Raw genomic sequence first — 13,013 nt, forward strand, 5'->3', positions numbered from 1 at the left:
AGCTTCTGCCAACCTAGCAGTTCGAAAGCACGTAAAAATGCAAGTAGAAAAATAGGGACCACTACGGTGGGAAGGTAACAGCGTTCCCTGTGCCTTTGGCGTCTAGTCATGCCGGCCACATGACCACGGAGACGTCCTCGGACAAGTGCTGGCTCTTCGGCTTTGAAACAGAGATGAGCACCGGCCCCTAGAGTTGGAAACGATTAGCACGCATGTGCGGGGGAACCTTTACCTTTACCTATAGAATGCATCCACAACCCCGGAGCCCATGACTCCCATGGCAAATTTTATAAAACATTTTATGAATAACCATTATCATAAAGCAATTTATGACATAATACAAAATGTCACAAAACATTTCCTGTGCTGATGTTTGACTGTGCTATATAATTCAATACGGGCTAAACAGTTTATGATGTAATACAAAATGTCATAAAACGTTTCCTAGGCTGATGTTAAGACTATGCCACACGATTCAGAGCAAGGGCTATTTTCACCCCAACTTTTCTAGTGAAGGTGATATATTAGAAGCTCTCTGACTGTTAAAGGCATTGGCAGAATCTGGTAAGGAAATATCTTTGAAATAATGGTCCACGAAGGCACGGTTGTCTAGATACACAATAAAATACACCACATGAAAATAATATCTGGGAGACATTTATAGTATCTAAAAGTTTGTCATGTGTATTGCATACAGTAGTTGTATATGAAGTAGGCACTGATGGTAAAAACTTAGGTGCTTGCTATTTTGTTTACCATATCAAAGTGATACCATTTTAAAATGGAAACAGCAGTAAATTAATATTCACAACTGCTTCTAAGTTTAATTTAGTGCAACATTATTCCACTGGGGCTTTTGTGTCTGGACACTCCCTTTTTCTCACAAGTGGACAGAAAGTGCAGTTTCCAAATCATTTGTTTGTGATCTGGCTAAGGTTAAGCATGTAATACTTATACATGCTTACACACTACTTCCGAGAGCCACAAACCACAAACTGTCATTATGGTTTACAATAGGTAAGCAATATTGCCTGTTTCTGGTTAACCATGAGCTCTTATTAATCCATAAATGAGAAGTGCATCTCTCAATATTCATGGGAGGAACCACTGCTGAAACTCTTGAATGACCATGCAACCATTTCCAAATAATAAGTACATATCTCTGTACTATACCAATACCCCAGGATAAGAGAACAAATCAAACAAAAATATAAGGAGAAAATCCCCAAACAATGTTTCGACAGAAAGGCATTCAGAATTGAATATGTTCAGGAATATGGAAGAGATTCTAATTTATCTTATTAACTCTGCAAACAGCTTTGCATGTGGAAAAAATATTTAAAAATTTCAGATATGAACCTTTACAAAATGTCTAATCTCAAATGCAAAATTACTATTCTATGTGCAAATTGGCCTATTTAAGCATCCTGGAAACTTCAAAATGCTTGGAATGGCTTTTTGGATAACTCTAGTAAAATAAAAACAATTTTATTCTCATATGCTATTTTGTGGATGATTTGAAAGACCAAACAGAAATGGGACCTAATTCTATTTCTATTGGGAAACAGGTCATATTACATTTTACCACTTTAAGTAGAATATAAATGCTTTTTTAAAACATTGAGGAAACAGTATTACCTGCAACACTATCCTTTCCATTAGGTTTCCTTTTTTATGTGCTACTCCACATAAGCTTTGAGGAGGTGTCCAAAGATGTAAAAGTTTTGTTCCACATGTTAACATTCTAAAAGCATAGAATATATAATTTAATGTCCACATTTCAGGAGAATACATATTAGAAAACAAAAATTATCACCTGAGGAACACCACTAATTCCTCATGTATAATTGTGATCTACAGAAATTTCTGTGCATTAAATATTAATATAAATCCTACAATCCCTTTTTATAGAAAATTTTATATCGAGGCAATCCAAAATACTCGAGGTTACTAATGAACATAGTAGGATGTTAATCCAAAACAGATAAATACAAGATTAGACTAGACAGTATTATACAAACCTTTTTGTATGTGCTTTTTTTTCAAATGCTTATTTAAAAGTATATTTATATAACAATTTCCCCCCAAATATCCAGCACATTATAGCTGAAAAAAGAGCTCTAGGAGCTACAGTTAAACATTTTAGTTGTATAGATCAAGACTATACATTAAGACAAGTTGTGGTGGTTTTGTTATATGGCAGTCAGCAAGAGTCAGTGACATCTGAGAAACTGTACAATAACACCCGCATGCATGACATTTCTAAAAGAACTGACAAGACAGGTTCTTAAAAAACTCCCATCTAAAATGTCTAGCAGCAAAAGATCTCAAAAGGCTGATGCTCCACAGACAAAACACATAGAAATCCACAGCGTCCTTCAGAAGACCTGTGCAAACCATAAGCACTCAGCCATCTACATCTTCTGCAAGGTCTGGTGCATCTACCTCAAGGGGTCTTCCAGATTTGCTCAGGTTGCATGAGGATGCATAACCACCTTGCCAGTGGTCCAAACTTTAGTGAGATCCCTTCGTGCACATACCTGAAGACAACCTACCCCAGCCATGCCAATCCATGCAGAGGATGTGGCTGCCTGACTATACGATATTGGAAGCTTTACACTTTATTATAAATGAGGAGAAAAATATACTGAGAAAATACGGGTTGATACATTAGTAGTGTAATTTCTGAATGGGTGAATTCTTTATGTAGTAGACTTACTACAGCACTGCAAATTAGACTGCTTGAATTTTATTGGCTTCAACAGGATTCAAACAGATTATACATTGATTTAATATTTGTAAGCCAGTAATATATTGGAGCTGGCTCATATCAGCTTGTGAGAAGCAATCCTTAAATTTTCAGGATTTTTTAAAGTTTAGGAGCAGAGTTGAGCTATATGCCTAGTGCACTGATTAAGTTGTTTGGTAACTTGCAGCACAGCTGCACAATGGATCTGGCAGATCCAGTGGTTATATATTTATTAGCATACCACTAATGGGAGCTGACCTATTTTGTGAGTTGAACTTAACATACTTTTCTTCAGTAAAGCTTTTAAATATATTTTTACAAGTAGCAATGAAGGAATTTAGAATCTCACTTGCGTAATTCATATTGATTTTTCTTTTCCTTTTCACCAGTCCTCTGAACAGCAAAATTAAAGAGGTTCTCTAGTATTTTACTGTTTGCTTCAAATACTTACCGTTGAAAGTCAAAGAGCGGTAAGGAAACCTGACCCAACATCTCTGGACCTTTTCTCTGTTTATTTGAATCCGGTGAATTACCACCACTTTGATTTAAAATACCAAAAAGAGTGAGGCATAGGATGGACTCTAATGGCAACTGAGAAATTTGGATGGGAAAAATTATTCTGTAAAATAATAGAAGTGATTTGTTAGATCGTTATTACATTTTAGAAAAAAGAATTAGTTAATATGTTCAATGCCTGCCAAATCTCATTAATATTATCTCATGTCATCTGAAACCACTGTATAAAATAATTTCATCAATATCTAAAAAAACATTTGATCTCAAATATTACACATAACTGACATAAGATTTTTATGCAAATAATGGCTAATTAAAATATGATAATTTTTCTTAAAATGGCTGGTTCCACACATTAAGATACAGAACTGGTCATCTAGTCTTGAACCAACTCGACTTGAGAACCTAGGCAACAAGTTTTATATTTGCTATGTATGACAAATTCATTTTGTTTATGTGTGAAACATTTAATTCTACACATGGTTCCTTCTAATTGCTAGGCTTGTGCAAAATAAGCAATGACTGTTTTATATACATTTCTTGAATAACCTGTAAGGTAAAGGTAAAGGTTCCCCCGCACATGTGTGCTAGTCGTTTCCGACTCTAGGGGCCGGTGCTCATCTCCGTTTCAAAGCCGAAGAGCCAGCGCTTGTCCGAGGACGTCTCCGTGGTCATGTGGCCGGTATGACTAGACGCCAAAGGTGCACGGAACGCTGTTACCTTCCCACCGTAGTGGTCCCTATTTTTCTACTTGCATTTTTACGTGCTTTCAAACTGCTAGGTTGGCAGAAGCTGGGACGAGTAACAGGCGCTCACTCTGTTATGCGGCACTTGGGATTCGACCCGCCAAACTGCCGACCTTCTGATCGACAAGCTCAGCATCCTAACCCACTGAGCCACCGCGTCCCTTGAGAATAACCTGTAGACACTCAAAAACCCAACATGATTGTTCTGAGCTTTCAGAGGTCTTCTAGGTATGTCATTATAAGCTAAAAAAATTTTTTAGCTACGCAGGGCAAACCCCAGACACACTGAGAGGACCTTGAAGCAGCCATTCTGAGGTTTTGAATAGCTACGTGTAACGAGTGGGATTCCACCGTTGTCTTCCTCAGACACAGAAATGAGTGACAGAACCATGAGCATTTCTCCCAATCACTCCCTAGCCTAGCCTGTACTTTCTAATTATCTCGAAAGGTCTTTTTACTAGCTGACAAAGTTAATGGGATTTTCAAAAATTAATTAGCAGTTTAAAGGACTGTGACAGACGCTACATAAAGAGTCCGCAAACTAAAAAAAAAAGCACTTACAATTCATCCCATATAATCAAATAGAAGAAACTCTTATATGTGCCAACCTTCTTGGACTGGACTGGTTTGAAGAGATCTTTTCCATTATGGGTTAAAGAGCAAACCAGATAATATTTTTCGTAACTAGAAACAGAGCAAAATGTAGTCAATCAAGTGAACAGCATATTCAGAGTAAAGGTACTGTTTAGTTTAAATACTCACACTGAAACCCAATTATTGCCAATTCCATGAGCAGCAAATACAGTGAACTGGAGATGCTCTGTGGCAGTCCATGCTTCTTTAGTGCTTTTTGTAGTCCTTGGAGTGCTTAATGAAGGATTGTGGTATGAGTTCAAGTGGAGTTGAAGAAGAGCATGGACTGCAGAGGTCAGCTGATCTATTCTCATTTGAAGAGGATTTTCAGATTGCAAAGGACCTAAACAATTGGTTTTTTTTAAATGTTAAGAAGGTAGTGATCAGAATACCCTTTAAAAGATTGAACAAATATATTTAATTTGTACTTACCAATTGGATTTTTGCTAGTGTCATCAGACGATCTTATAGATCCCTGTCCAGCGAGATATGAAAAAAAGTGATAAAACTCTCCAAATTGGGAAAAAAAACTTTGTTGAATTGTTGTTATTAAATGCCTGAATTTTTTCTATTTATTACTCAGATATTTATGCCACAAAATCTTTTCTACTCCTTATTTGTACTATAGAAGCAAAAAGTGGCTTTAATTGGGTGATGTTCATACCATCATCACTGCAAAGTTTGTCTTTCAGCAATCAGAATAAAAAATTCTCAGTCTCACTGTATCAACTCGCTTAAAAGATAATTAACATGATGGAGAAAATGGGTCTGAATCAGTATTTACCCCACTGTATAAATAGGACATAGCACAAAACTACAGGATATACCTAATTACCTCAGGGCTCTTGTTCCCTGAAAGTTTAACTGTTCTTCTCAGCTTATTTATAGCGTCAGTAATTGCTGGAGTCTCTACCCCATCTAACGCAAAGCAAATTTTTTTGACAGCTTCAATGACTGGTTCCACTGCTTTAAACCGATTCTGATGAGAGAGAAAAAAATAAGAGTAAAATTAAAGGTAAAATCCAGCATTTCTTAAACCAGCAGAACATTCCCTTCTATTCCTCCTACAAATACCCTTACAATTCGAGGAATTGTATATACCTCTTGATTTACAGGAATGTGCAGGGAGAGAGGAAATCTGTTCCATTGACAGATGCCATTTTGTCGGCAAATAGATGTTTTCGGCATATGTTAGAGAAATAATAAGGCAGGTATTATATACAATGAGTCCATTTAAATATTTTAAATTTAGTTGCACCCATTCTTCCACTGGCTGCCACCCAACTCTAAAGCATATTGTATTGAAAAACTGATGACAAGTTCACAGAACAGTATTGTATACACAATAATCTGCACAGGAGATTATTTGTTCAGCATGGGGATAGTCCTATTATGTTTTGAACCTGTGTGTGGCAAACAGTGGCACAAGAAATATCATATGGAAGAAGAATTAATGGAAGAAAAGAGTGAATTCATTTAAATTTTGGCTTATCCTAGATGTTGCCAATGTCCACTTTTTTTACTTAACAGTAGTAACACTCCTTCTTACCAGATGAAAATGCCATACTGGTGACATGAATAAGATAAAGTATAGTTCAGGACAGAGGACCCCAAACCCCAGGTGCAGACCACTACTGGGCCGTGGCCTATTTGGAACCAGGCTGTGCGAGAGGCAGGTCAGCATGCACACATGCGCGTAGCTCAACTGGCACGAGTGGCAGGCCGGTGCACATGTAACTCAACTTGTAGTCGAGCTGCATGTGCATGTGTGAGTGTGCCAGCCCGCCACTTTTGCAAGTTCAGCTGTGCGTGCTGACCTGCCCACTCATGCGGTCCAGTTCCCGTCTCTCTCTCTCTCTCTCTCTCTCTCTCTCTCACACACACACACACACACACACACACCAGGCAGGCTGCCAAGCCACAAAGGTTGGGGACCGCTGGTTGAGGGCACTATTATGTTTCAACTGGAAGACAAAACGTAATATATGAAGCTTAAAGTAGATTGGAAAGTGAAGCTTAGGAAAAAATTTGTGTTTGAGCAATAACATCTAACAAATCCCAAACCACAAACAGCTTATGATACAATATAAATATAAATACATTTATGTATATACCGGTAAATATTATTATAAATGTATGATTAGTAAAGCATGAAATGTACAGGAAGTAGGCTGAGAAATGATTCATAAGGGTGTCTTGCAACATACGTTGATGAAAAAAAAAACACTTCTCCCCAATGAGCTGAATTTCCAAGAGGTTCTTGACAGTCAGAAAGCCTTTAAAGCAATCAGAGTCTTCCAGAGGGCGCAGCTATTTCAAGAGTTGAAGGAGTAAGTCACTCATACTCACACCAATATGCATTGCCAAGTGCTTCTTTGCATAACCATGATAGGAGACAAATTGAATGATAACATTTACCTTATTTTTAAGTATTATGTCAACTTGATTGTGATAAGCTTCTAATAGTTCTTCAAGAGAGTGGCTGGAACCAATGAGAATAATTCTATTACAGACATGTCAAACACAAGGCCCGGGGGCCGGATCCGGCCCGCGAAGTGGTTTCATGTGGCCCGCGAAGCCATCCTGGAAACAGTGAGGGAACGGCCCCCACTGCCTTGGCCCTGGCCCAGAGACCCTCCTTCTACCAGAGACCCTCAGATCTGTCCCACTCCTGCCCAGGCCCCCATAGGCACCCTTGATGCGAATGATGTAGAGCTGGCCACGCCCACCCAGTAGGCCATACACACTCTAGCCACGCCCACCCAGTAGGCCACGCCCACCCTGGCCATACCCACCCGGCCCCTTGAGGGCAACCGCAATGCTGATGCGGCCCTCAATGAAATTGAGTTTGACACCCCTGTTCTATTACTTGTGTATATTATTAGTATAAGCTTTGTAAAACGAATAAAAAGGCACCAACATGACATATGCTTGATTACAAAATGTAATGTTTGGCATTCCAGAAGGCTCTAACAAACTAGCTATTCTCCCAGACATCACTGGAGTAGGTTAGATGGAATCCATTATTAGAAATATTTGAATATGTTACATATATTTTGGAGTTAGTTGTCTGGATTTTCCATCTTGACACACACACACACACACACACACACACACCTAGAATTGGTTTGGTGCTGGGCAGCACCAAAATTGAAACAAATAAATGATATTATGACAAAGTTGTTACCTCTGAATGGTCTCTCTGAAAAACTTTTCTACATGGCAGAGATGTTTTGCCAAATCTATTGGTGTCCCATCATCATCTTCCTAATAATAGAAAATGCATAAGTGATTTGCCAAACTTATCAATATTCTCCCTTGCCCTGTAAAAAATAATCTAAAGATGGATAGCAAGTTTTATTCTAAGAGTTCTGAAAATGAGAATTTAAGGAGGTAGCATTTTTTGCTACCTCCTTAAATAGAAAACTGGTAATAAAAGTGTCCTTTCAATTTCTCTACTAAAAAGTGGCTGGCTGTTAAATTCATATACAAGAGCTAATATCTGATAGCATCCTCCAATTTAACTAGGTTTGCTCAGGGTGAATTACCAATTTTTATAACAAACCTACGTGTAACAGTAATTTGTTTCACAGGTGTATTCATTATTAGCTTCATTACTGGATTTCTTAAGACTTTCCAAAAAAAAACCACCCCATGATCAAAAAACCTCCATGCTTCCTACATTTGTGTTTTCACCTGTAGCAATGATTGTTGTTCTATGGATTCTCTATCCTAGCCTTTAAGCTGCCAGATAAATATAAAAACAGTATCTGGAAGCGGAATATAGCAAATCAGCAATCCTTGCTATTTAGTCAGTTTAATATATATTAGTGTGTCATTAGGGCCAATTTATAACATACTGAATAAGAAATATCTTGGCTGATCTTTAAAGACTAGAGTAAGAATGGTTAATATTTAGAGATCAGCAGGAAATCTCAGGACTATAGTCTATACTGGAAGGGTAAAAACATTTTCAGAAGAACCCAATGATAAACCACCTTGTCTTCTTACACTAGGGAAAACTGTATGGATACATCCACTAGACACCAGGATTTGAGCTCAATTTGAAAGTTTTTTTCTATTTCTAAGGCCAGTATCAAGAGTGGAGATCTTGGGATATATCATCTTGTGAAAATCTAGTTCTCTGGTGAAAGCTCTAATGCCAGGAAAGGCGGAAAGAAAGAGAAGAGGATGACCAACGGCAAGATAGATGGAATCACAGTGGCAATGGGTGCACTGCTGGAAGATCTGAAGGGCCAGGTTAGTGACTGTTAATGGTGAAAATCTAATTGGTTGCTAATAGTCGACATCGTTTTGATGGCACATAGTAAACCAATTAATCAATATTTGTAATGAGGGTTGTTTACAATTTTTGTAAGAACTAGCAGCGGAAAGAGACTTTCTCGCTGTTCTTGAATTACTTGATGAGCTGCATAACAGAGAGGAAGAAAATAGACCAGAGATAAGATAATTCTAGGTACATGTGAGTTATGGTTACAAGACACGAGTTCACAATACAATAATAAAAACAAGGAATATGCAGAACATCAATAATACATATAAAAAGAATAAATGATGGTTGTTTTGATACACAAGCTTCCCTTGTACTTACTGTTCGTGCAAGATCTCTGCAAATAACATTATTAGTCAATAACTGTAGAATAATCTCTGTGTCCCACTTTCGACAGTTTTGAATATACTCATGGCTTCCCACACAATGCTTGCTGTGAAAACAATAAATGCTGTGATTATTCACTATTTCAAATTATCAATAAGATTCTCAATGGAACATGAGTTCGAGTCCTGCCTTAGCCATGAAAACCAGCTGGGTGACTCTGGGCCAGTCACTTTCTCTCTCTCAGCCCAATGCAACTCACAGGATTGTTGTTGTGGAGAAAACAGGAGGAAGGTGTGTTGGATAGGCCTTGAATTATTTATAAAAATAATAAAGGCAGGATACAAATAAATAAATAAGAATATATGGACCTGGTTTTTAGAATCCATGGCTCCCTTCCCTTCACTAGTTTTCCCCTTTCTAATTTCTAATATTGCTTAGCAGAACTAGAAAGGGGCTAATAGCAATCACAGTTGGAAAAGCTTACACAGATTATTCTGAATTTCTGCTTACTATGTTATTAATAGTAATTAGGATGCTAGTCTTCTAAGCATCAAAAACACGCTGAGCAAATATATTTCTCGAATAAAATAACTCTAGACATATTTAAAACTATTATTATGGCGGACTTCCGGTGGCAACGCCGCGCCGAATGGCGGCTTTTCTCTGGCCGCCCGTCCTGAGGCTTCGTTAGATCCGCGGAGACAGTGACAATCAGCTGTCCCACGGCTCGTAACTTCCCCCTCGGGAGAAGAGGGGGAGGTGAGCTTTCCTCGGATAGTGGTAGAGCTCCCCAAGACCTCCCAGAATTATCTGGGGGTCGGAGGGTGAGAGCTCCCACGGAGTCCGAGGCTTTCTCCGAGTCCAGGACGCCTTTGCTCCATGCAGGGGTGAAGCCAGACGCTGCATCCACATCTGCGGATTACAGTGATTTATGATTGCTTTCAAAGCAGACAGAGCTGACCAGGAGGAGTAAAGTTGCAAGTATTTAGAACTTTAACTTGAGTGCTTTAATCTTCTCCATACGTAAATCAGATTTTGAAAGAGAAAGAGAAAAGATGGCGCCGAAATGTTTTTTCTTTTTGAAAGAATAAAGTACGAAGACTTTGTTAAAATCTAAACAACATATTGGATTTCAGAGTTTTAAAGAATTTTGTTTTTCTTCTTTTTCTTATTATTATTATTATCAAGGGTTCCTTTTCCTCTTTTTGGATTTTATTTTTTTGAAGTGCAGAGGGAAAGTGAAAGTGATTAGAGAAAGTGAATTGTAGCAAGTTGGAAAATGGCTTCGAGACGGCAGGCAGTTCCTGTTGTCTCTAAAACTTCAATCTCTTTGCCAGTGATTCAATCTGCAACGCAATCCACTTCAAAGCCCAGATCCCCCCCCCACCCTCTCCTCCACCACCAGCACTTACACTGAAAGATTTGCAGGATGCTTTGAAGCTGCAGGCACAAGAAATGACTCAACAAATAAAGGAAGAGGTAGCTAATCTGCTTGAATTTAAAAATAGAGAGATGAGAGAGGACATTTTGTTTGTATTTCAAGGGCTGGCTGCACATATTGAACGTTTAGATGATCGTGTGGATGAAGTTGTGGAAAATAGTGAAAAACTTGAAAGTAGAATTGGTATAGCAGAAAACAAAATTGATAAAATTGAGGATGAGGTGATTATTTCACAGTATAAAGAAATGGAATTTGCTTTGAGAATAAGAGGGTTGAGAGAAAACCCTCGTGAGGATTTACTGGAAGAGGTGATTAAAGTCATTGCTCCCATCCTGCAATGGGATCCTAAGGAGTTATTAAGGGAGGTGAAAAAAAAAATTTAGGGTCAATTCTTGGATTGCGAGGCAGAAGAAATTACCTAGAGATGTGGTGATTTATTTTTCTAAGAGGTCACTTCGAAATGCGATCATCCAGGCCTTCTATCAACAGAGATTTCAAATTGCAGGTCAAGATATTATAATTTTGAAAGAAATACCTCCTAAGATGTTGAGAAAAAGGAAGGATTTTGGTTTTCTGTCTGATGAGCTTAAAAATCGACAAATTCCGTTCAGATGGGAAATACCTATTAGAATAGTGGTGAATTATGCAGGGACACGATACAGGCTTAATACGATTGCAAAGGCAAAAGATTTTTATACTTATGTCCTGAAAGCAGGTTCACCACCATCTCCATTACCTAAGAGAGTGGAAGAAGATAAACAACAAGTTGAAGGCGCATCAGCAAAGTTTGTTGGAGGCACAATTGGCTGAATCCACTGAACAGAGTTTGCTGTCAAAGGGTGATTCAAAAGAGCAGAGAATGACGCATGCTGCGCACAAACGGAGAGAAAAGGAACAACTGAAACAGAAGATGGACTCTGGGTCTATGATACAAGGCCGTTACTACGGAGCCGGTGGGAGGGGCGCGACCGAAGAGACCAACTGCAGAGCTCCAGGTGGCGTTCCAGAGGTTTCAGGTCGCTGAGGATGGCGATAAAGCTTTTGACATGGAATGTTAACGGTTTAAATTCACCACAAAAAAGAAAGAAAGTGTTTCATTACCTGAAGCAACATAAAAATGATACTGTCTGCTTACAAGAAACTCATATTAGTATAAAAGATCAAAAGTATTTGATTAACTCCCAGTTGGGATTACATTTTATGGCATCTGCTCCAGATAAAAAGAGCGGAGTAGTTATTTATTTAAGAAGAGACTTATCTGCTACACTAATTGAATCTGATCCACAGGGAAGATATGCTATTATTGAACTATTGCTACAAGGCAAGAAAATTCTTATTATTGGATTATATGCTCCTAACCAACAGCAAAGAAAGTTTTATAAGTTTTTACATGATAAACTAATTCAATTGGATTATAAATCTGTTATTTTGATGGGTGATTGGAATGGTGTTTTGGATTCAAGTAAGGACAAGAAGGGGTCTTTTAAAAATTCTCCTAACTATTCTAGATTGCCTAAAGGTTTTTTTGGTTTGAAAGATGACTTGGAACTAAGAGATATTTGGCGGGAACGGAATTTGGAGGACAGAGATTTTACTTTTTTTTGGACAGGCATCAATCGTTTTCTAGGATTGATTTTTTTTAAATTACTAGTGATCTTGTTCCCAGAGTTAAGAATGTCAAGATTTTTCCTAGAACGTTGTCGGATCATAGTCCTGTATGGATGGAACTATTTAGGGAAGAGGGGATAAGAAGATCTTGGAGATTGAATGAAAATTTATTTAGATATGATGTACTTTCACAGAAATGTAAAGATTTGAAAGAGTTTTTTGTTTTGAACATGCATAAAGGAACACCGATTGAAATGGTTTGGGATGCCAGCAAAGCTTACATGAGGGGGATTTTGATTCATATGAACAATGGTCATAGGCGTAAGCAGATGCAAAAACGTAAAGAATTGGAAGAAGAGATTAAATTGAAGGAGAAAGCTTTTACTCTGAATCCATCAGATAAGAGTTTAAGGATTTCAATAAATTTGTTGAAAGAGCAATTTAATATGTTAATGGCGGATCAGGTTGCAACTAATTTGCGATATGCGAAACATAATACTTTTTGTAATGCAAATAAGCCTGGTAGGTGGTTAGCTTATCAATTAAGGAAAAAACAGAAGTTATGTACTATAGAGAAAATAGACTATAAAGGTAAAGAAACATATCAACAAAATTTGATTAAAAAGGGTTTTTTGGATTTTTATGAAGTTATATGCTAGTGAAAATATACAAACCTTAGATATAGATAAATATTTACAGGAA

At 37.8% G+C, this 13,013-nt stretch overlaps 1 protein-coding gene across 2 annotated transcripts in view; it reads right to left on the reverse strand.

Annotated features, from left to right (window-relative positions):
- PIK3C2A (phosphatidylinositol-4-phosphate 3-kinase catalytic subunit type 2 alpha) overlaps positions 1-13,013 on the reverse strand; it is a 71,675-nt gene that overhangs the window by 29,403 nt on the left and 29,259 nt on the right. For both annotated transcript variants that reach the window (XM_081315197.1, XM_081315198.1), the window contains exons 7-15: positions 9,257-9,368; positions 7,832-7,911; positions 7,063-7,126; positions 5,480-5,623; positions 5,077-5,119; positions 4,774-4,987; positions 4,573-4,695; positions 3,201-3,368; positions 1,639-1,744 (exon numbers count right to left, since the gene is read on the reverse strand). In XM_081315197.1, coding sequence (XP_081171323.1) covers positions 1,639-1,744; positions 3,201-3,368; positions 4,573-4,695; positions 4,774-4,987; positions 5,077-5,119; positions 5,480-5,623; positions 7,063-7,126; positions 7,832-7,911; positions 9,257-9,368 — 1,054 coding nt within the window. The remainder of the gene's footprint in view (positions 1-1,638; positions 1,745-3,200; positions 3,369-4,572; positions 4,696-4,773; positions 4,988-5,076; positions 5,120-5,479; positions 5,624-7,062; positions 7,127-7,831; positions 7,912-9,256; positions 9,369-13,013) is intronic.

This window comes from Vipera berus, assembly GCF_964194415.1.
Source record: "Vipera berus genome assembly, chromosome: 1".
NCBI lineage: Eukaryota > Metazoa > Chordata > Lepidosauria > Squamata > Viperidae > Vipera > Vipera berus.